At 34.7% G+C, this 25,122-nt stretch overlaps 4 protein-coding genes across 10 annotated transcripts; 1 reads left to right on the top strand and 3 right to left on the bottom strand.

The window, feature by feature from the left end:
* Positions 1-183: 183 nt before the first annotated feature.
* On the bottom strand, positions 184-2,501 carry LOC143150439 (uncharacterized). Its single transcript, XM_076318709.1, has one exon. It carries the CDS (start codon positions 1,544-1,546, stop codon positions 1,043-1,045), a length of 504 nt encoding a protein of 167 aa, XP_076174824.1. The 5' UTR covers positions 1,547-2,501; the 3' UTR covers positions 184-1,042.
* A 1,749-nt stretch (positions 2,502-4,250) lies between these two features.
* LOC143145903 (uncharacterized) lies at positions 4,251-7,161 on the top strand. The gene is made up of 2 exons (XM_076309715.1): positions 4,251-6,380; positions 6,478-7,161. Exons 1-2 carry the CDS (start codon positions 6,295-6,297, stop codon positions 6,812-6,814), a joined length of 423 nt encoding a protein of 140 aa, XP_076165830.1. The 5' UTR covers positions 4,251-6,294; the 3' UTR covers positions 6,815-7,161.
* Positions 7,162-7,225: 64 nt separating this feature from the next.
* Positions 7,226-9,898, bottom strand: LOC143149174 (dynein axonemal assembly factor 4). Its single transcript, XM_076316342.1, has 8 exons — positions 9,776-9,898; positions 9,446-9,683; positions 9,162-9,360; positions 8,958-9,072; positions 8,520-8,915; positions 8,332-8,432; positions 7,944-8,097; positions 7,226-7,478 (listed from the first exon to the last, which is right to left on the bottom strand). The coding sequence occupies exons 1-8, from the start codon at positions 9,896-9,898 to the stop codon at positions 7,272-7,274; spliced, it is 1,533 nt and encodes a 510-aa protein (XP_076172457.1). The 3' UTR covers positions 7,226-7,271.
* Positions 9,899-10,175: 277 nt separating this feature from the next.
* Spn (protein phosphatase 1 regulatory subunit spinophilin) lies at positions 10,176-24,678 on the bottom strand. 7 transcript variants are annotated; one of them, XM_076311129.1, is made up of 19 exons: positions 24,306-24,678; positions 22,377-22,478; positions 21,885-22,158; positions 20,223-21,802; positions 17,831-19,124; positions 17,497-17,517; positions 17,182-17,406; positions 16,823-17,009; positions 16,481-16,744; positions 16,044-16,396; positions 15,566-15,815; positions 14,953-15,006; positions 14,348-14,653; positions 13,869-14,255; positions 13,540-13,801; positions 13,259-13,471; positions 13,043-13,183; positions 12,813-12,919; positions 10,176-12,691 (listed from the first exon to the last, which is right to left on the bottom strand). In XM_076311129.1, the coding sequence occupies exons 3-19, from the start codon at positions 22,145-22,147 to the stop codon at positions 12,440-12,442; spliced, it is 6,159 nt and encodes a 2,052-aa protein (XP_076167244.1). In that variant the 5' UTR covers positions 22,148-22,158; positions 22,377-22,478; positions 24,306-24,678; the 3' UTR covers positions 10,176-12,439. The 7 variants fall into 7 exon arrangements, with proteins under 7 accessions (XP_076167244.1, XP_076167260.1, XP_076167279.1 ...); XM_076311145.1 differs by having other exon boundaries at positions 12,813-12,871; XM_076311164.1 differs by having other exon boundaries at positions 20,325-21,802.
* Positions 24,679-25,122: the final 444 nt, after the last annotated feature.

Below are 25,122 nucleotides of genomic sequence, written 5' to 3'. Positions count from 1 at the left end.
ATAAATATTAATAAATACTATAAAATAAATACCTATGATTTACAAATATTTACTCGAGAACAATTTGATATCTATCAGGAAATTTATTATTAGAATAAATACGAGATACTAAAATACGTATCGGAAAACGCACATAGAAATATAATATATTTCATATATACTTCAGTCTTTTATCTGATTTAAGATTGCCAGCTATAGTCATCTTAAAGTATTGTTACCGATTAATACTTTTTGAATACTTAAATATCTCATATTATTTCGAGAGAACACTCTGAATTATCGACAAATATACATGAATACTGAAACTATCATAATGAATTCAAATAAGTACTTCAGACATTTTTCATTACGACAAAAATGAAATCTCTTAATATCAGTTTTGATGTTATCATATCGTTAAAATAATATCACAATGGCGAATATCAAACTCTTTGCTAAAAAGAGTTTCACAGTGATTTCTAAAATAGTAATACGTTTTGGTCCCCTTCATTCTATTTAACACTATTATAAGTGATTAAAAGATAAAGTGATAAATATGACTAGTCAAATGAGCCATTTTACATTGTAATTGTCATTATATTTCAACGTTTCCTAAATACTATTACGATACTCCTAAATTCACTCTTTGAATATAAATGTTTTATCGGATGTTTTGATCCTTCTACGAATTAATTTGCTCTGTGGCTTTAACGTTTCATCGGAGACGGTGACATTTGTGTTACTTCCGAGTAAAACAGGTGTCCGCTAACGATTCTCCGACATTTTGACTTTGGAAAGTTAGCCGTCACGTTGTTGGGCTACGAGCCAATTTTCTTTGCGCGTTACGCTCGCCTTCAACTGAGCCGGTACACTGAATTGTCGCACATGTAATCATTAAAATCAGAAAAGACGGGCACGAACTATCTTCAATTAGTCTGTTCTATTGGTAGTCTTCTCCTCTACCCCTGTATTAATCATCGATAATGTTGTTCATTTATCGTTCATATTCGTTAAAACTTCGTAAAATGTTTGAAACATTTGAACGTGTTCCGATTAGCTACCATCAAATAAGTATCGCGTTAGGCTGTTGATGTTCCTGTTGATGTCGATCATTGATCGTGGTCATTTCGCACGAACACCTTCCATGTTGCTCTATCCTGATCCACTGCCTCCTCGTGCGGTTGGTCTCGAGGCTCCATATCTCGATCTCCATCTCCTCGTAATAAATCAAGGACTCCACCGGCGAACAGCTCATGTCCGGGCTCGTGCAGCACCCCGAATGCCCGTCGCAACGTTTCAGGACGATGTAGACTGGCTGGATAGCGCTCTCCCCGGGATTTTGATGAACATCCTGCATTAAATCTCTCAGGTTGTACGCTCGAGATTGTGGTTCCCTGCAGGCGAACTTTCTTGATATGTCCACGTTACGGGGTAAATGAATCCTCCTGGTTACACGATGATGATGAACATCGTCGTTCTCTGCCGCCGATAGGACCATGTTGTCCAGGGTCAACGGGACGATTATCATCAACCTTAATAGGGAGGTCCTTAATGATCTATTTCTCATGCCTTGTTTCTGTTAGGTTGATTCTGGCCGATCGAACTGCGTTGCCGTCACTTGTGCTATCTCCACGGATCTACGGGTCGAAAATCGAATTCGTTCAAAGTCATGTGCACGATGTTCTTCCAACTTTGTCGCGCGATATTTGATAAACACCCTCTGGCCGCGTCTTCTCTAGACAAATTACACGCACCACCGACGCGAAGTCTTGTCGAGAGGCGACCGACTGAGACTTTCCTGCTGCCAGAAGAGTATTTATACGTGGAGGAGCTTACACACATGCTCCACGCGTGAGGTGCACACGCATCGATTCATGCACATTGAGAATCCGATGTTCTACAGTTCCGTGGTGATATTTGCTTATGCAATCGTACCCGAACTGTAGAGGATATCCTGGTACATGGGTATTGTCACGATCTCCTTGGTGTACGTCGAAGATCGCATACTCCTAGACCACCGTCACTCCAAGTACGATCGATTACATCGGTCTCCGAAGTTCTGGATACTTTGAAACGATAACAGGTTCCTCGGTTCGATTTAACAAATAACAACGGAATCACCGCGACACGAACGGTATTCGATTCGAAATGTACCCTAAAGATTTGCATACTTTATTCACACAGTCCATCAGTCTTCCCGACACGTTTTGTCGACGCGATCGGCTAAGCTTCTGATAAGAGGAGAGGGAACGCGTTTATATCAAAGTCGAACTTCGACTTCTCTTCTATTGATATGTCACGCTAACAGTTACCATGCTCGTACGCCAAAGTTGAAATACAAATTTATGGCCCCTTATCGGGCAACTGGGCAGTATACGCATAGTATTGTTTATACTCGATGAGGTATCGATAACGTTCCGCGAGTGAGATCATACTAATCGCGGAAACGGAGATTTCGTTTCATTGACGTTTGTTTAATTTTCCGTTATCATAATTTTTGAACGCTTGCATCCAGATCCACCACCTATCACTTCTTTCTGGGTTCTTGGTAATTAAAATTGACTCATATTATCGTGATTCATCGAGAGACAAGTTCAATGAGTTTTTATCCTGAAATACTAAACAGATATTTGTGAGCTTTACACAAGTATTATTGAATGACGTTCCGAGCGAAATTATTTGACATGCGGTTCCGTGCAAAAATCTTGGACCATTTACCAAAAAATACATGGCCCGTCCTATAAAAGGATTTATAATCGCTAATTAATATTTTTGTATTGATAATTACCAATGATAATAATAACTAATAATTATCTCGGAAAACAATCGATTAATCTATCAAATTTAATATTTTGTGCAATCTCCTTTTGTTCTCTTAATGACAGCAATTGTTCTGGGAAAGAGTCCAAATAATTTTTGTTTATAAACGATTGTTATTCTCCACAAAAAAAAAAAAATAATAGAAATATGTAAATTTATAGTTTTGTTTGATACACGACGTGCAATGCATTCGACGCAGGAGCAGTCACTGCAATAGGTTCGATGCAAAATTTTCAAAAAAGTTGAACTTGATAGTAATATGAATGGCCAACGCTAAACATAGAGTGAAAAATGTACTTTCATACAATGTTCGTGTTGCATCACGCATTAAGAAGCAAGACTGGTTTAAAAATGATAGTGAAAATATTTTCGAAGACAGTTGGATCTAAATTTAGATCTGGAAGAAGAAGTGAGTAACCGTAGAAGAGGTTACTTGCAATGAAAGTGTACTTCCGATTTTTGCGTCACTGGTCTGTGTCATACCAGTCTGTACTTCCTGTGTAAATTTCTTGCATTTGTTCACAGAATTTTCAACGTGCCGACTAAAATCTATGAACACTGATATCAACAGTTTCCTAGTGCTTTTCCAGATGACATTCATTCGCAGTTTTCGTGACATTAAACTGAAAACTCTTCAATTTTTGTACCATTTTCTAGCTATCGTTTGTTTATCGTGCAAGGATGTTCATCGTGTATTAGGTTTGTTGGTCGAATAGAGCTGATTAGGTGCACTGTTCCACTTACACACGTGGGGTGTCGTACATTGACCTTATAATTATTAATAAACCCGCATCTGGACTATCTTCGATTACAGAATAACGTTTCCGATACTGAGAAAGAGCAACGGAACAGCGGCAGAATCGAAAGAAAGTGTGCGGCGTTACGAAATCGTAGATGTAGTGAAGTTTCTGTTGAGAACATGTCAACGATGAATGTTAGGAATCTTTTATATTCTAAAAATATGCATCGAGCAAGGAACAGTCACGTTTGATTGCCGATTCACGTGAATCATCGGCCGACCAGTTCTGCTTCAAGATCGTTAGCGGTTCCTCGTGCGTGAGCAGAAGTTCGTAAGTCACTTTGGCAATCCGCCACCCACTCAATTTTGTCTTACGATCTTATTAAGATCGTGTTTCGTATTCTCGCGTGTACACTCAAGCATTTTCATTTATTTGACTCTGTATGTTATGCGCAAAGTAGATTTATCGTAATAATAGAGGAACACAATTGTTAAATATATTAAGTAATAAGAATACTATCGTAAGTTTTGTCATTGGTAACCGAGGACTAGAGTCTCAGAGTTTGATTAGAGTTTAATGTTATACGAAACATTTTAGTTTAAATAAAGTCACGGGGCGCCAGTTAACGAGAAATTGATCAAGTAGCGAGTTACTTGTTATACTTTGTTACGATTGTTACGATTGGACGCTCCTCCATCTCGACTTCCTCTATAAAAGGAAAGTAGAATTGGACACTCCTTTAGGGATTTCCAGTGCACCGTTGCAACATCTCGATTACTATTATAAGTCGCGTGATTAATAGTAGAATAGTGCAACAGGATTACTTTACACAACGAGCGATTCAATTGACGTATCGGGGATATCCCTCCGGAGAAATAATTGACCATTACTATTCGTGATTCTGATTGTGGTCAGAGTTGATGCTATTATTCCCGTGCGTATTCCTGTAAGCCACTGATTCATTGTTCCGCTATAAATAGAACTTCGTTACATACTCTTCAATTTCTTTAACCGTCTACGGATACTAAATGTAAGAATGGGATAATTTACGATAACTCGATGTTCTAAGAGTATTGGTTAAATAAGAATTAGGTGTTCAAATGTTCGTAGATGTCGAGAGTCATGCGACCCAAAGAATTCAACGACTCGATCCTCTAAGCTATTTTGCACCGTTCTGTCGAGCGTTATAATATATTTGATCGACCAGTCGTCTGTCCAGGCGATTGAATATTAGGCAGTCTTTGAATATTATCCAAACAATAAATTCAATTAGCTTACGTTTCGTTTCGTAACAGATTAATCTTGCATTAACATATTGCATTAACATATTGCATTATGCGCCACAAACAGATTCCACTTTATCGGTTGCGTAACGGTTGTTTCACCCCAACAGCCAGGGGTTAACGGATGAATTATCGGTTACGTAGCAGAAATAGAAACAAAACGAAAGGAATTGTCGAATCGTTGGTTATTATTAGTAGCTACGGCAATTTCAAGGTCACCGATCGGTGTCGAGTACACCTACGCACGAAATTTCGCCCACGGTTCATAGATTATTCGTAACACCGCATACTGTTGAGTCACTTCCACGAATCGTACTGTTAACGGATATTCGTGTAACCCGGGCCCCAATTTGAGCAATCGATGACCACTCTCGCGTTTCGTTTACGGAGTATATTCGTTACGCGGACGTGCCCCGTCTCGTGACGCACGAGATTGTCGCGTACGACGTTATGGTATTTTGCGAAAACCACGAACAAAAGAAAAGAGGAACGTTATGAATGAACCTTGCCGCAACCAGACACTCGGCAGACGGCTGCATCGCGATGACTCACTGCAACCTGTCGCATCGTATAACGCCGCAGATCGAAGGATATACGGAGCACTTTACGTCATACAGTTAGCTCGAGTAGTTCTTCGTATTACACCTCCGAATTTTTACAGTTCTTCTCGTTTTTCTCGATGAATATTGAACGTGAAACCGCTCGACGGAAAAATAAATATTTGCGAAACGGTGCACCGCTCGAAGCAATCAAGGGATTAGGTTCTCGGGACCACCGAACACATTAGGGATTCGATCGAGCGATCCTTCAATTATTTAGGGTAACAACGTGCACGTTTTACCGTTGAATGGGAGAGAGATCGGCGAGAAAATTGCGAGAAAATTGGCTGGAAAGGAGGAAAATTAGGCGCGATGCATCGCCGCACGAAAAAGAAAATCGAACCGAGGACGATCGGTTTGACTGACGACTAGCCGGAAATTTGGCGCGGTCAAAGTACAAAAAAAGAAAGGAGAAAACGAGAGAAAGAAGGGGGACAATCGATGAGGAAAGGATGGCTAGTCACGCGACGTAACACGGTCTCGGCTCGAACGGGAGGCAGGACCCACTAGTTGTAATTATAGTTATCTTCACGATGTTCTCGGAACGCTTTGCTTCGACCCCTCCTTCGAGTTTACCGAGAAACAAGAGGGAGACAGTGCGAACCGCCGCGGTACAGGACAAAACGATACGGTGAGTGGTAGATCGGAAGAGGAGAGACGAAGTGAAATCAGAGATGGAGGGGACGCAGAGGGCACCGGGCCGAGGATGAAAGTTACATATATATAGAGGGAGAAAGAATTCAGATCGCAGAAGAGAGTCGCAGTCTTCGACCCCGGAGCGATCCCGGCTGATCTATCGGAGTGAATAGAACCACCAACAGAAGTAGGTTTCTTGATTCAACGTTCCGTTCGCGAGACAACACACACCGACCGATGAGAAACAATCTAAAAATGAGAAGCTTCGTTTTACTGTTGTTTTCCATTCATCTTGCTTCTGCCACGATCGGGCGACACCACAGGTAACGTTGTGTTACGCGTAATATAACGTTTAATTGTATAATATTAATCACACGTGACTTTGACGTACACGTTAAACGATCGTTCACTGTTGTACAGGGATAGCGGGTTTCTCAATCACGTGCAACTGGTGCACGAATTTCGCTGTTCCTCGCCTCAACCGAGAGCCGTACCGGTGACAGAGCTTTTAACGGTTGGTCCTAGCCCCGACGAGGTCTTCTATCCCGCTGCAACAGTTTTGACGCGTTGCGACGGTGCTGGATGCTGTCCAGATCCCAAACAGATTTGCGCGCCTATCGAGACAAGAAACGTCAGCCTTGTCTTTATGGTGAAGCACACGATCGACCGACAACGGGACAGACATCACGAAGTGATACACGCTTTGGAGCATACGAAGTGCGGATGCGTCGATAAGAAATTAATCAAATTCGATTGATTCCACCTAACGGAGAAATTTCTTATCGCGACGCAAAACGGATCTAAAGGCGATATTTTCCCCCCCGAGAAAGATTTACATCCGTTTTTACGAGAATATTGTAAAATAGTTTCTTAGTATTTCGTTAAGATTAAAGGGTACCAAAATGATGTTTACAAGTGCGTGACGAAATAACGGTATAGTTAGCGGTAAAATGAATGCGAATTGTAAGCTTAGTTGTAACACGAGTTCCTCGATTTAATCACCCTTCAGGATTTCCGTCTGTGATATTTTTTCTAATTTAGTGTAAGGTATTGTATTTTGTTTCTTTCTTTTTTGTACGATATTAATAAACGATCGATGTTTTTAGGTAAGGTTACGTTTTTTATATTCAATCTTCCTTAAAATTATCTCGCATAAACAATACTTTGATCTGTTTTTTTTATTCATCCAACGATCTGGTTTACTTACTTATATTTTAATCTTTTATATCGAAGTATTGTTTCGCGGCTAGCACATCGCGTTTGATGGTTTCGTTGTTCGGCATCAATTTTAGGGCGGCTTCTAGTTCAGGAATGCCATGCTGAGGAGAGGACAATTTACAGAGTGCTGCGCCCCGTCGAGCGTGACACCTGGCCCTCGATTCTCGATTGCCTTCGCATTTCGGCACCATTAGTTCCAGCGCCTACAAGGGAAAAATTCAACTGTACACGATTCGTTCGAGAACAACTATTACACATTCCGAAACGAATAAGAGTACCGTTAATTTATCTTTTTCTATTTCATAGCGTATTCTATAATCCATCGTTGAAATTTTAGGTAAGTATATTACATTACTCGAAATAAATGAAGAATCACGAACTGAAATTACTTTATCGTTCAAGGAAATATTCACTATCTTAAAAGATTTCATATGTTATAGATACACCGATATATCTTGAAACAAATAAAACTTATGAATGCCGAAGAATGTTAAACTGTTTGCTCAAATTACCCTAATTTCTCACACAAGACTAGTTGAACCTGTCAAATACGACATCTTATAAATGTTAGTACTTGTACAAGTTAAGTTGTTCGGAAACATGAACCATTTCGAGCAGTTTATGACTAGTATAATTTTATAAATTAAATTATCGTTCGAATAATTTACTTTGGAGCAGTCTTCCATGCATCTGCAATAATTCCCCAAAGCATACTGAGCTGCCGATCGATTCACGTAAAGCGATGCCATTTGATTGCTAATCTTAATTCCATATGTGTAAGCGCTGATAGCAGCCAAGTAGTTTCCGACTTTGAAAAATTCACTGAAACGTAAAGATAAATGATTCGTCGATTTCAAATTCGTTAAGAGAATTTCCATCTTTGTTAACGCTTCAAGTTTGTCAGAGAAATTATTGCCACGAGATTGCGTCGCCCGAGTGATCGTAGCGATACATTATCATTGCGATATAATAATATTAATAATTTTATAATCTGATATTATTATAATAATATTAAAGTAACATTGAAAAGACGCTCTCGCAAAGCGTTAAACCTACTCTCCTTTGTCTTTCAACCATTGCGGATCACGTTCTTCCGGACGCAAATCTTCCGTGTCGAAACCAACTTTGCGCCTCGCTTCTGCCTGCTTCTTCAGCCACTGCAATTAAACGAACGTCAACGGTATTGTTCTGTGTTTATATCGACTCAAATTGTCGATGTAAGAATTGAAAAAAGAAAAAAATACTTCTTGTTCTTCGAGGTGAGAGCTTTCTCTAGCCGGAGTAGGGAACTTTCGCTCCGAAAACGTAACGTTAATGGTACAATTCTTTCTCGGTAAAGGAACTGACTTTGAAGGCTCTTCGAATATGTTGTTTCTTCTCACAGGTTTGCCATTTATAGCAGCTTTTACGGATGCTAATCCGGGTCTTGTGTTCTTCGTTTTCTCACGAAACTTACGCAACTCTTTCCCGTTCGTTTCATTGACGAAATTATGTAGTTTATATTCAACCTCCGATTCAGAATCATCGGAACTAGAGTCCGTGCTATCGAAGAAACTACTTTCTTTCTCGGTCACCTTAGTTTTTTCGTTAACTTCTGGATTCTTATCCTCTTGAATCTGTTTATCATCTACCGTATTCTCCTTTTTATCCGTACTCTTTGATGCTTCTGTCGCTTCCGGTACGGGAAATTCAATACACTGAAGTTTTCTGTCGGGCATATTGTCGAATATTTCATCGTTGGTCATTGGTCGAGATTTTAGCACATCATCGTTGTCTTTGAACCATTTTAACGGTGGTCTTGTAAGAAAAGGGACGCGTAGACGATTATCGTTAGTCGATTAAAAAGATACTGAAAATTGAAATTATAATGTTCACAGCTCGGTTACTTGTAAGCTTTTCTATTTTCCTGTATCTCTCCGTCAGCGTCCGAAAGAAACGGTATTTCAGCTTTCGATCTCCAATCCTCGAATTCCCTCATAGCTTCCTTCCGGTGAGAATCCCGTATTGCGTCTATCTTATTCAGCATTCTAGTATTAATGTTGATTTGTTCTTTCACCGCTTCTTTTTGTAAATATTGACGCTTTTCTAAAAATGATTGTGATTTACGGGTCAATTAATCGAGTTCAAGTTAATTTGAATATACAGCGCTATAACGTAAAGCTGTAACAACCCTGTCTAAGTGTTGCGCGTTCTTTAGCGTTCGCATGAGAACGTTCCAAAGCTCGATTTCGATATTCTTGTTGAATATTTTTATCTATATTTTGTTTGTCGAGAGTAGGCCATTCTTGGCCAATATCTATTTTTTGCAAAGAAAGTATTGCCTCTGCATTGGTAATAATGCATTTACTTTCTTTTTCTGCAATATTAGCCCAGAGGAACAATTCCAATATGAACGGTGGAAAACTGACCTATTATTGTATCGAACGATATTCTTTGTCACTTATCATTTGTAGTTAAGTAGTGTAATTTGTCACAAATAAGAATTAAGTAGTACCGATACCTTCACGTAATTATCGATTACGAACACGTCTACCTTTGTTGGATGGCCTTTCAGAGGTATGTTTAACAACACGAATTGCGACGTTTGTCGCCAAGTATAATCTTTGATAACTATAGCCGGCATTTTTCACTTCGGTCGTGAAACAAATTTCAGAAAAGTCGACAAATATAATAATCTAAATGATCGTCGACACGATTCCTTCTTTACTTTACGCGACTGTGGTTATTGTATAACGGACAATATCGATTAAACAATTTATATTATATATCAGTAACGTGTGACAACGAAATGCATATGTACATAATATACATGTATTTGATGAATTAAATCCGAGTGACGTTTTGTTATAGTTTGATGAAAAAAAAAAAAATACAACGATACATAAGGTTCTATTATTGTATTTACGATTTATGGTTTGGATACATATACAATGTACATTACAATTAAAATTTCTCACAGTGTTTAATTTATTAGGTAAAAAACAAACTACGAATGTACTGTATGAATTACTTTTAATTAAAACGTTTAAGAGTATTTGTTGACAATACTTTTCAGACATTATTAAAAAGCTGCTGTTTACGCAACTGTGATATTCCGTCTTTATCTATGGAACCATAATTTCCTTTTTTATGAGCAATAATTTAAAATTATTGAAAAACGTATGAAAAACATTCAGATATTATGCAGTTCCATAAAGGTGTATAAGTTTTGGTTCTTGGGCTAGATTATTACTTTTGGACAAATGTTGTTTCGTTAAGTCGCATACCTAAGCCATTCGTTAAAAATCAACTACAAAAACTTATTGTAAATCAGTCAGTTTTTATCAAACGTCTGCTCCTACAAAATTGCAATATTATTTAAAAACGAATTGCAGGACGTTCTGATCCTTAAGAATTTTTTATTCATTGAACATATATATGTATTTTGAAACATATTGATGAGGATTACCCTGAGACATAAGAATTTTTTTTATAATTTGTTGTTTCTTTCGAGTTCAGTTCCCACATTTCGTTGTACATAACAACAAAAATAACAAGTATTAATTGCTTTTAAGGTATCGTAATACATAGTACTGTTAAAAAATGGAGGACTTTTGATAAACGCTTAAATTAGGAAATGAAAAACTATTTTCTATAAAGATATTATGACACTATAGTTATGCCTTTTACACGTCTTACATCATACTCATTTTCTGTAGATTACAATATTAGTGATGATCGTTCATTATGTAATATGTACAATATGTATCAATGCCAAATACTTTGTTTGTTTAATTTTTCTACGTGAAAGAAACATACTCTTCTTGAAAGGAAAAAAAAAACGATACAAAGTTGAAACAAAGTACTTAACATTGTACAAAACCTTTAACATTATTATAAATACGTTTACGTACAATAAGGTACGTTTGTCTACATTATACCCAAGGGGGTCCCATAATTATTTGAATAAACATTCAGTACGCGTTCTCGTTTGGTTACTAATCTTATATTCACATACATTATTTAATACACAATGTATTCGTAGAATATCCACGCATGTATAGGGACATCGTTCGAAGCACAAAAGCTTCTGTAGTACTTGTTCTAATTGTGTGTTAATAAAGATAAAACTATAAAATCGCATGGAATGTCTAAAGTATACAAAACGCTGAAGAAATTCATCACATAACTTAAAAATTATTGTTGCAATAAAATCGACGTTGTGCGGATTTCTATTATTTGATACGCATAATACAAATTTCGTAAGATTAAAAGTAAAATTTTAATATATTAAAAACGGTGGCATAATATGATCTCATTAATATTTCATTTATACATATAAAAGAAATGCTAATGATAACTTGTTGGTGTCGTGAAATATAGTCTGAGCAAATTTAGATGGAATAAATACAGATGAATATAATTATTTTATAGTTCGATCAATCTACAATGAAATTTATAACACACACCGTATTGATAATTACAAATTCGTTGATAGTTCAATGATGTACATACTAAAGAACAGTCACTTTCTTGCAGTAATAGTTACATTAGAATCCTATTTCACTAGCATTTGTATTATCCGTTGTGACAAATTGTTATTACACGATCAAAACGATAGTAAAAATAAATACAGAAATAATGTGTTCTAGTAACATGAAACTGTCACTACAATGTATATACTTACAATTATAAAAAAAAAAAAACTCTATATAATCAAAGTTTTATTACAATTTATCTAAATGGCTTGAATATTATACAATACATATCACGTATATACGTCTGGCATAGTAGGCATGTTTTCACAATTATACATGCTTTTTTCTCGAGCTGCATTCATTGTCACTTCATAAATATTAATAATTAATACAAATACTACAAGAACAATGAAGCAACATGAATACAAAGATTATAAATAAATGCAAAAATGTAAAGATCAAAATTTTATAACTGAGTATAAATAATTAAAGTTTAAGAATTCGGATAATAAGAAATCCGAAAGAGAACATTTACTTATCTGTGGATGCTTATACGCACTAGCGAATTAAATACAGATGGAAGAATTGAAAAAATACATTACGAACATCGTTGGAATATCGTACATAAGATTTCCATACGTCACCAACTTTTTGTGCAATACTATTGCATTTTATAAAGGACACAAATACATAATTGTATGCACAGACTATTTTTTCCTTGCAGCCTTCTCCGCTTTTCGCCGCATTCGCTCAATTTCTTTCCTTTCCTTACGTTCTCGGTCTGCCTGTGCCCTAAGTTCTTTTAATTTTCGTTTCAAATGAGACTTCTCTTCTCCATAAATACCAAAAGCTTTGAGGTCTCGTGACTCAAGTCGTAGAAGGTTTCCACCGTTAATTCCAGTTTCCAAAAAGCGTGGTGCATAACGTTCCAAACCGATTCCTGATAACCACTGACACACCTAATACAATTTTTTAAATTACGAGTAGTATTCTTATAAGAATGAAAGAGTAGATAATGTTTTTAATAGATGTCTTTTCGTTCATAATTCTATAAGATATTTTTAAGTAAGAATGACTTACTTGTTCCTTGGACCAATCTGTGACTGGTGCATTCTGCCAAAAGTGAGATTTCTTGTCACCTAAACCAAAGTCGCTTGGATGAGGAGGCAACCAAACTTCACTCGTATCTAAATTCGTAATGTTTATATATATGGAAGGGGTAGAATTATGATAAACAAAATGTGTAAAAAAATAAAAATAGGGATCAAGAATCATTTATTGTTTGGACCGTATTTTGACACCTGTAATACCTGTTTTAGATGGACTAGGATCAACAGCAGGTGGGCTCACTGACCCACCAGAAGATAGACTGGAAGGTGAACTACCTGGATGGTGCCAGGGTGTGGCGCTGCTACCAATTATATTTGACGAAGGAATAGTAACTTTTTTTACTGTGAAGATATACAATACATTACAAAGAGCCTTATTAGCATGGACTTATTAAATTAAATTGTCAAATACATTACCTCTCTGATTGGCTTCGTTTACAGCTTGTCGTATTTCTTCCACTAAATGATGGGTAACCAAAGCTGGATCATTATTATGTGGATTATTCAAATCACTAAAGTCACCAGAACTCTCTCTCGATGAAGACATATCATTTCCACCAAGTCGTCTTTCTCTTTCTGCTAAAACTTGCTTTAATTGTTCGGCTAACGATGCTGGTGGTCCGGTTAAATCTATGGAGAATTAATAAACATTTTATACTTAAAGTTTTACATAGATTAGTTACAGAAGTGGAAAGTACTTTTTTGAGACTGTGGCCAACTTTGTTCTGTCATAGCTCTGACTTGAGAGCTAATAGTACTATGCTGTCGGATTGCCGTTGGATGCGTAGGTTCCATATGTTTACTTTTCAGTGAACTAATCGAAGAACTACTGGAATAGGAACTCAAATTTGATTGTTTCGATGTCAAATCATTTGGAGACCTGCTACTAGTGTCTTGAGAAAGAAGCTTCGAAGATGAATCCTCGTCAGTATTATCACCTGATTCGTCCAAACCATAATCCTAAAGAATAATTTTGTTCAGAAAATATTCACCTTTTCTGCATTTATTATAAACAATGCATGCGTACAGAACTGCTATTGCTAAGGCCACCGGATCGTTTAGGAAGTTGTCGATTTGCAAGTCCTCCTCTGCTAGCAAGTTCAGCTTTACTTTTCCCAGCAGAATTGTCGAGTAGTCGATGAGCAGGTACTGCTCGGTCTAATTCCTCTTTTACTGGCAATGGAAGTGGTAATTTTCTCTCCACTGTTGCAGTTTTATCACCATCATCAGGACTACTGAGATCCGATGTTTCTGTGTCTGAAAGCTGGCAGCTAGTTGACGAAGGAAGAGGAGGTAACTGACGACGCGATAATTGTGGTGTGACTATCCTAGCTGTTGTAACATCGTACGGCAATCTCACTGGTAATCCAAACCTTCTTTGCGTTTCCGTTAGTTCCACTTCCAACGTGATTACCTGAAATTATTCATAATTCATCATTTACCAGATATATTCATATTCATGAAGCTCTTTGAGTCCTATCTTTTTAATGAAAACCGATAACATACCCTATCTTTTAAACTTTTAACAAGAGCATTGTATTCTGTGTCCTTCTCTTGCAACAACTGTTGATAGAATTCATCTCGAGCCGCAATATCCGCGCGCAATTCGCGTGCTGCTCTCCTTGCTCGTGCATATTTTTGTTGTAAAGCAGCATTCTGTGCTGTTGCTTGAGAAAGCATTTCTCGTGTCATTGCCAAATCCTGTCTAGCAGTGCCTAAGTTTCTTTCAGATTCATGGAGTCGTAAACCTGATTCACGCAATTTTGCCGCATATTCTTCACTACCCGCACCACTGTTTTCCAAATCTACAAGCTACAAATAAAAATTTTGCAATAAAATACAACTGTACCATAAAATGACACAATTGAATTTGATAAAGTATATATACACAAATGCTTGACAAATACTTGGACATACAGTATGTGCAATAATAAAAAGACAATAAAATAATAAAAGTATTCATTAAGCTGTGCAAAATTTCATAAAAGGAAGCATGTGATATACACAAAAATGTTACAAACAAGAATTAATTGTTTTATACATTGGAAAATAATTTCTTGCCGTGGAAATAATAATATAAAATTGCTTCGTGAAAAATCTCATGTGATTACCTTAGCTTTGAGCTTTTCCACCTCTCCATCTGCTAATGCTAGTTTATATTGACTCTGCAAGCAGCGAACAACGAACACAGTGCATAAGCAAAACCAAAAATATATTCACGCCTATAAACCTATGAAAGTGTGCTCATGTGTACATAAAATAGCAACATAATTTAAGTAACATATGTATATATACATATATACAATACCTTATAGTGCATAGCTCCATACAGATTTACATTTTACATAGTAATATTTCATAAAAACTAGTAAAAATGAATATGGTACTAGATACTTCGTGCAATAATAAAGTAACAAATGTGCTCTGATATAAAATCATAATATCTTTTACTTAAGATAAAGTCACTGATTTTCTTTTTTAAAATTTTTTGTCTCATTAAATTGCACAAACATTAAAGACACAAAACAACTAAGACTACTTAATGATAAGTAACGAGACCACAGTGAATGTTTCTCATTAACAATTCTTATAACAGTGAAAAAAAAACTTAGAAATAAGAAAATATTTAAATAAAATTCTTCAATTACTATGCACAAAACAAGCTATTTATACACACGTTTCTTATATTACATATCTTCTTTCTTATTGACAAAAATACGATACCTCTTGTAAAAGCAGTCTTAAACTGTCAACATCACTTTGTGTAGTGGCAGATGGTGCTATTGATGAACTAATGATAGGAGATCTACTCCGACCGGAAGCAGACAAGTAATTTTCTATAGGACTTTGGGGAGGTTCCCCTTCGGAGCATGATGACATAGCTGGAGAACCTGGTATTGCACTCATGCTTCCAACAGATACATCCTCACCACCTCGTTGACTATCGGGCGAAGCGTCCGAAAAATTAAGTTTTCTATACAAATAACAAACAATACATTCACATTAGAATATTTTAAACGATTTTAATAATACTATATAATTATAAAAAAATTCGTTTCCCTCAGTACCCCAAGAGGCCTCATGCCGTCATTGAAGTGGCCATAAGTTGTCGTCATAGGCATTGGCGAGCAAGGATAAACCATCATTGGGAATTGATTTAACAAAATTTCATATTAATTTTTTGATTCATCATCAATTATACCTTGCAGAGTTAGCTTGCTCTCTTTCCTTATCGGCTTGAAGACTTTGTCGAATTAGCATGGCTACTTCAGAGTTTGGGTCGCGTTCTCTGCCAATCACAAAACGCACAAGACCTGAAGTATTACGAAGAACACTTGCTGCATAAGCTTGTGTAACGCCAACTAAAGATTTTCCATCCACTTCAACGATTTGATCGTTTACTTGTATTCTGCCTTCTCGTGCAGCTGCGCCTTTTTCTGTGATGGTTTTGACGAATATACCCAATTTTTCAAGTCCTGCATCCGCACCAACACCCATTCCAATTATACTTAAACCAAGACCTTCTGGACCTTTCATAAGTTCCACTGGGAAGACCTAATAAATTGTTTTTATTAATTGCATGTATATGTATAATGAAATATTGTATTCAGTTGATCAATAGTGATGTTAAACAATTACCTCCATCTTTTCCACTCGTTTTTCGAGTTCATATTCGGCACTTGCAGCAACAGGATCCACATCTTCGTTTCGACGATCATACTCGTTCACCGAATGTGTTGAATAAACTTTCATTGGTCCCGTGTCGAATGAAACTTTAGTCATTTTTTTAACAGGTAAATTTGTCGGATAATCCTCTTTCTCCTCATCCGATTCTGGTATTCCAGCAACTTCCATCCAAAAATGACCGTCTTCAAAATAATGTACACCATTTTCCACAAGCACCTGAATAAACATTACCGTGTCTACCATATCTTTGAAGTAAATTTAATTCCAACAGGTTTTATCTGTGTGCGATCTTACAACTTTGCCGGGCGTTGGTGGAATATACTCATCTTGATGTTCAGTTTCTGTATCGTCATTAGTTTCATGAGTATCGTTTAAACTACTAACGGATCCAAGCAGACCACTTTCACTGCCTGTTACAGAACCCACTTGACTCTCCGTTAACGAGTCTATTGTTAAATCGCTACGTGATCTATGGGACAAACTAAAAAACGCAAAAATTTAATTTTTTTTTAAATACTAAATCATTATTACACTTTTGTGCTAAATCACATCACGCATGTGCAATTAATGAAATTAATCAAAATAAATACATAGCACAAGCTGCAAAATATTTTTATAGAACATAAGAAACGTAAAAGACCAAACTGATTCACCTATAATCATTAGTGGTGCTATTAATAAGACTGGTATCAGGTGCAGACAGGACATCAGACAGCCAATCTGGTGTGTTATCTTGATCTTCCCTCTCCCTCTCTTTGTCCATTTCTTTATTTTTATCAATAGCATTCTCTTCACTTACAGCTTCAGCATTTGTAGTAGGAGATAATAGCCTTGCTATTTCTTGTGCTTCCTCATCCGACAACAAAGCTGATCCTTGTCTAATTGATTATTCATATAATTCATATTGTTCTTTCACAATTTAATATCACAATCAATGAAGTAGACATTTAACCATTCAATGAACTCACCTTATTTTTTTCTCAAGGATACTGCATTTCATCCCAATGGATTATAAGTTTGTTCAAGGTCACATTTAAATAAACACAAATAGAAGAAAATATTAGAATTTAAACTAAGGAAATAAAAGTTATTAAGCTGCTTGCAAGTTGCCATGAAATTATTTGCTACACAACTAGAATTATCATAATTATAAAATATAGACATGTATAAAAAAAATCTATTTAAAAATTTTAGTGCATTATATTTATGTAGGCTTTTGTTTATATTAACACAAACTGTATTAATTATTATAACAATTTATATTTGGCAACATATTATAAATTCTTTAGTTTATAAACTTACCGAGAACTCAATAAGTTTTCTGCCTCATCGGCTGTCATAGTATCTGGTGTTATAGGAACTGTTTGATTAACATTAGTTTTAGGAGTTTCCATCGCAGTCTTGCAGACATTTTGTTCACTAACATTTTGCACATCCATTACTGGTGCATATTCCAAATTTGTAATAGTTTTAGTGTCACTGGAATCACTGTCATCATGAAGACTACTTTCAGATGTAATATGTTCATTCACTTGCTTCATTTCTGTATGTTGTTGAGGTATAACAGCAGGTGACACATTTTGAGGTATATTAGTTTTTTGAACAGCATTTGTGGAGGTACTTTCTTGTAATCGTAATTTCGCCAATTGATCAGCTTTCTGTTTTTCCTGCTCCCAAGTTGTTTGAGGTTGATCAGATTCTTCTATACTCCTATTTAAAATATTGTTTATTGTTTGAGAAGTGGGTTTAGACGATGGTATTGTATTTCCTGCTAGTGTTATATATTCCTTCTGACTACCAGTTTTTGATACAAATTTAGATGTATTTGCTGGGTATACTGCTTCATCTAATTCGGCTTCATTATTAATAGGTTTCTCTAATAAATTCTCACTACCGTGAGTATTTGAAATTGCTGGACATTGACTTGTATTTAAAATGGCTTTGTCTGTTTGATCTACTCTATTATCAACTTCAGCAAAACTTGAACGTTTCCCAGATACTTCTTCCTTATTTTTTGCTAGCTTTTCTCGCACAGAAATCTTAATTTGATCATTTTTGGCGTTAGATACAGTTTTCTGACATACAGTTTCAGAAAATGTATGCCTTTCATTGGTAATATTTGATTTTGACTTATTATTATCTAAGACTACATTTTGATTTACTTCTGTGATCACTGAATTCGCTCTTGCATGATCGTGATTACTATCTTGAGATATTTTATTATGGCAACTTTTAGTTGAGTCAGTTTTTATCAACACATTTTCTTCTATGTTAGCTTTCATTTGAGGTTTACCTTCATTGTTTTGTGTAGAAACTTCTTGATTTTGTTGTATTTTCCTTGCATATGGTGAAGGTATTGGTATATCTTTATGTTCTAACGGTGGATATTCTTGATCTGAACTGATAACAGATGGTGGCCGGTGTCCCAGACCGGCAGCTTGAAGGTCAACACGTACATGAGAACGTCGAATAACTGTGGTAGTGTCTGGTTCATTAAATCTTGAATTTTTTTCTGAAATATCCTTCTCAGGAATAGATTCTGTATATGTTGCAGGTTTTTCTTGCTCTTCAGATTCCAAATCATAACTGTTACGACCTTGAAGTAAAATATTAAAATATAAAATTATATAATATTGTAAAATTCACATGTAGTATGATATATAAATAAAGTATAAATAAAGTTTCAAAAAAGGACAACAGAAAATACCTCGACAATCAATGCAAAGTAGTCGTAGACACATGATACTTGAATATTTTGTATATAGAATAATAAATAGTTTAGAGAATTGAAAATGCACAATAAGAGATAAAATACTGTCTTTTTCATAAAAACACTACAAGCGTAAATATTTTGAAATACTTTACAACATTTGTAATATATATAACCTTTGATAAAAATGTACTTAATACAACACATGAAGTGATATACATATTTTACACAAAAGATTTTTAGGCTATATCATTAAAAAATTTGCATATTTGGTAAATTATTTCAACAAACAAAATTTTTAATTAAAATTTGAATTATTGAGAAGCACTAATATTGTAAAATATTTTAAAAAAATTTAAGATTCAAAAAGTATATTAGAGAACATTGAATTACACTTAAGTTTCGTTTATTTCATAAAAAATTATTTTTAGTAAATCAGATTGATTTATATATCATTAGTGTCTATTTTCTATAAATTCACTTTCTATAAAATAAATATTTTGGTGATAATAATTAATTTTTAATGAAAGTTCTTTTTTTTCTAAACACTGACAAAAAGATAATTGAAATGTGTAAAATACTTTTCTGAAGAAATGCTGTAAAGTACAACCAGACAGAGGTAGAACAGAATACACAGAGATTTCTATAAATAATACTGTTGAAACCGGTAGGAGGAACTAAGATCAAGAAGAGGAGGAAAAGGGGAAGGAGGAGAGAGTTTCTTCCTGTGCTTTTACTTTTTAGTATTTTGGCACACTGCCACAGTAAAATAACAATATTTAAATATATTATTGCAGAATTATTTTTCAATAATCAAAACAAAAAGCAAACTTCACTAACGAATTTAAATTAGATTTGTGTGTTTTGTATATATGTTTCCTGTTTCATGGTAAGTTAAGTATTTAAACGTGTATAAGATGTAAATGTTACATACGTTTTATAGATGTCAATTTATTATCTGAGAATAATTTACAAATACTATACCCGCTTGAAATTTTTCAGACATTTCCTTATCTGCTTTCTCTTCTTTACTATCCTTAGAAGGGGAGCTAGGGGAGCTCATACTAGAAGAAGCACTATCCGTACCTCCAGAAGATGGTCTTAATTCTGGATCCGGAGATTTTGATGGTTCTATTTTCCTTTCGTCCATCAAATTATCTTTCTTCCTTACAGTATTTACACTTGGTCTGGCCCAGTCTGGTCTTGGATCAGGTTTAACGATTTCGTTTTTAACTTCTACATCTAAAACTTCTTTAGAATTTTTCAAATCTGCTGCTTTCTTCAGAATTTCGTCATTTTTAGCCAACCATTCATTTCTCCATTCAGAAGTTTTGGGCGGTGAACGTATAGCATTTGAAGGATAATTTAAATACTCAACAGTATCAAGTAGGTCACTATCTTTTTTTACTTTACTTTCATATGCAATACTAGGAATATTCTCAATCGACATACTCCGCGTCGGACTAGATATATCAGAATTTCTTTCATAAGAGGAAATATGTGATTTCGTTTGTGAATAAATATCAATACTTGAGCTTGTAAGGGCATTTTTTGAAGCTAAACCACTTTCTGCATTGTTGAAACCTTTTGAATGTTGAACAGATGTGTTTTTTGATATGTCCGCATTTCGTGAATGCACTTTGCCTGCACTGTTTTTTTGTACAACTGCATATTCTGGTACAGACACTTCTTGTGCCTTTTCTGGTGTAGGAGTAACTGCATTTTTTAAAACTTCCCGTTGTTCTTGGTTTCTTTGGAAGTGTTTATTTTGTACATTTGTATTTTTTTGTACAACTGCATACTCCGGTATACTTGGTGAAGTATCAAAATATTTATTTATAGTAGCATACTCTGGACTACTAGGAAGATCTAAAGGAGATACAGCTGCAATGCTAGCTGGTCTTTCCTTCTTTGCATTTGAAGTAGAAGAATTTCTTGTTGGTGGAAGAGGTGGAGGTGGAGATATTGCAGATGATCTAATAGAACAAAAGCTTGCAGATCTTGTTGCTGGATTACTAGAAATATCTGTGGGTCTTTTTGCTTCATTATCAATACTTGTTACATTTTGTGCGTTACCTACACAAGTAGTTTCAATGTTCACTTTATTTGCACTCTGATTTAAAGAACTCTGAACCACAGATCTATTTGGATCTGAATTATATCTGCTTGGTCTAGTTTTAGAAAAATGGCTAGTCCAATTTTTTTGTTTTTCAATTAATTCCTTTGAATTCAATCTCCTTTCTGGTTTTTCTGGTTTCTCTGGGCGATCATCTAAACGATTTTCTTTGCCATAATTTTTATCAAATTTTCCAAACGCTGCACGTGATTTATGTTTATCTGCCATATTATCCAAACCATGATTGTGACCATTTTCAAAATGTCTTTCAGCATTTAAGGCTGGTACACTTGCACTCCAATTACTCAAATGGTCTCTGGTTCCTGGAGGTGATGGAGACCGAGGACGAGGTGATCTAGCTGGAGATGTGCAACCTGATCCAGAATTTGCTGAGCTAGAACGCGATCTCAAACCATGCAAATTGCTAGGTTTTGCAATTCGATCGGCCCTAAACAAAATTTTTAAACAATTTTACAACACATTGTATGCTTTACTTGTATTTGTTTTTCAAATCTGCTGTATGTACTTACGGTTTATTTGGTTTATTCTCTTCTCCGAGTTTCTCAAAAAGTGCTCGTGCATTATTAAAACGGGCTACGTGACTTTCAGTTCTAACAACTGTGACTTGTGTAGGAGACTCTTTTAAAGGCACAGCTGGTTCCTTGAAACCATCTGACAGAATATTATTAGTTCTATGGCTTAAATTGTCTAATTGTGGTTTTGATTGAAAGATGTTTGCAATGGCTGAAACTTTTGAGCCGCCAACTCGTTTCTTTTCTTCCACTGTTGCCATGACTTATTTCCCTTTATAGAAAAATAATACATAATATTACATTTATTATACCTTATATAATAAATATAAAAGTCAATTATTTGACACATTGAAAAGTGATTGCAAAGTACTCAGATCAACTTATTTTGTTACTTCTGCAATTTAACAATAATTTTTAGAAAAGAACATAAGAAAGATATATATATACACACACACGTACACATGCATATATATAGTACAATATTAATACCTGGATCCCTCGTGTATAAAAGTTATAAGAGTTTTAAAGTCTGGTATATTTCAGCCCATTGTCATTCATGTATTTCTTTTATTAATCATTTTTTATAATGATCTGAAAACAAAACATGATAATAATATATAATAATAATGGATTCTACATAAATTAATCCAACAGTATAATTTGCCACTGGTTGTAATTATTAATATGTTTTTGCATTTAAGGTTCATAAACTTAATGTTTACAGCTATTAAACATTTATGTAGGTTATTACTCTGTCAACACACAAAATACATCTTTACAATACTAATTATATCCTTTTCTAACATTAGTGAAGCATTTTATTATGGGATTACATTAGGTATATCTGTCTGTGATTGTCTGAAATGATTTAAGTTAGACTTAAATGGAAGGCATAGTATATAGAGGTGGGGTCTTGTCTGGGCTTCACCCTCCTCCCATTGCCATAGCACACCATGCTCCTGCAATCAATACTTGAATCCTTTCTCTGTAGTTGAAGTATGAAAAGTGGAAGCATGCACATGTTATAATCTTATATTATATGCTCTGTATATAATGTGTAAGCCTTTGTAATAGTAGGTTAAAGTTAAATGTAGCTTAAAATAAATAATGAAGCTAATGTAGCAAACTTTCACTCATTTACACAATTTTTTACAGCAGTTTAAATGTAAAATTCAAATATGATGGTTTCATTTTGTTGTACTTAAATGTTAGTAGCCTTTGTATAAAATTATATGACAAGTTCATGGCAATTAAATTAATATATAGTTGCACTAACAAATCAAATTAACTTAAAATTATATGTTGATATTCACACTTTTTATTGTTAAATAAATACTAAAACATTCGTTCATTAATTCAAATAAATTAATAAGCTTTATAAAAATTTACTATACACCCTGTATACTTGATAATTTATATTCATTAAATTTTCAATAAGGATTCACATTTTAATTAAAATATTTGTCCATTAATTTAAATGTATTATCTCTTGTTAATAGTTTGAAATATTTGTAATCAATTATAAATGTAGCATGATATGCTTTTATGACTGCAATGAAGCCCATTTAGAATAAATAAATCATTATATTGATTATGAGATGATATATATTTATTATAGAATACCTAAGAGAACCTTTTACAAACATGTTTTAAAATTCTAATAATATATCAACACATTGTTCATATCTTTCAATGTGACATGATGTATCAATCTTATGACACATTCATAAGATAATTTTGTTCATTAGATGAACAGTAATATTTCTAATTATATTAGATTTAAGAGTTTTTAATATTCCAGTGTATTAACTAGATTTAATAAATATGCATAAACTGTAATTTTGTTTTAAATTCTTGTTGATTCGCGGAATAATTTCTATATTTGATTGCAAGCTTACATATAATATTAAGTTTCACTTCCTTTTTCATGTCATTAGATAAAACTATCTAACATCTTTTCGATTAAAAAAGAACATATCTCATTTCTATAAATTCTTTTTATAATATTTATCACGATAACGCGTTTATTTTATATCTGGAGATGAACAGCAATAGAAAAACGAAGTTACAAACGTTATTCGATGGATAAATACACATCTAAGTCGTTGGTAAACATTGCGCAGATATAAAAATAAAAATGTAACTGCAGACACTATAAAATGCTTATAATGTATTACCAGTAATTAATAATATTTATAAAAATTCAAGTAAACGTACGTTGTATTTCGCCATTGAAAGGTGCAGGCCAGTGAATTTGAGCTTTGCGAAAATTTCGCAATAATACTAATCAGAGATTCCTTTGTTCAACGCGCAATTTCATGATCGATTTTCAATTCACGGTGGAAACAATACTCGCGTTCGAACGTAATTATTTTGAAACAAAATATGTCAAATTGTTTATAAAAAGCATAAACTAACCAGAGGTGTCACCATGTGCACGAAACCATTTTTCTTTATAAGATGTATTTCCAATGTTTTTGTATCTTCTTCACTTTAATAAGTCGGCTCTTTTTCATACGGAAGAACACACCCGAAAAAATAATTTCTTTAAAAATTTTCGGGTAAATACGATAAGACTATACATTCGTCACTGTCAAGATCGCTTATATTCGTGACAGACGCTCGTTACCGCGAATTTTTTTACACTTTCATGTATAATAATTCTTGCATGATAATCTTAAACGCGTGAACCGGTATCGTTTATAATTCTGGTTTCTAAACAACCACTACTTATTTCCGACTTAATTACGATACGATTTTACATCGCGAAACACTTTCACAACCGGCTGTGATCTGCCCGTGTCAACAACCCGTGAAAAATGGTCCAAGATGGTCGTCATCCTTTTTAAAGATGGCGACCCTTGTACGGTACTAGGGACTTTAACTTCAAGAAATTCTGAATAGAAAATATCTTTTAGTCCATTTTGCTTGCTTTACACGCTTATTACTTTACATTTGGATGCATCGTGATTTTATCAGCGGAGTAATCACACTGCATAAAAGATAATTCAAGAACACAATAGAGATATAGTTTTGTGACATTTCAAAAATTTATTTCAATATTAATACAAAAAATTTGCTATTTTAATTTAAACTTATGTTCTTTTACGCATTTGAAAAACTATGCTTTTTTAGCACTCGTTTACGAGGAAATTCATATGCATAGAATAAAAAAAAATAATAACAACGAATTTGGTTAGGGTTGGTCAAAGCTTTATGCCTGGGGTTTTCAGTT

The sequence above is a fragment of the Ptiloglossa arizonensis genome, chromosome 1 (assembly GCF_051014685.1).
Source record: "Ptiloglossa arizonensis isolate GNS036 chromosome 1, iyPtiAriz1_principal, whole genome shotgun sequence".
NCBI classification, from domain to species: Eukaryota; Metazoa; Arthropoda; class Insecta; order Hymenoptera; family Colletidae; genus Ptiloglossa; species Ptiloglossa arizonensis.
This window is presented reverse-complemented; position numbering and strand designations above follow the sequence as displayed.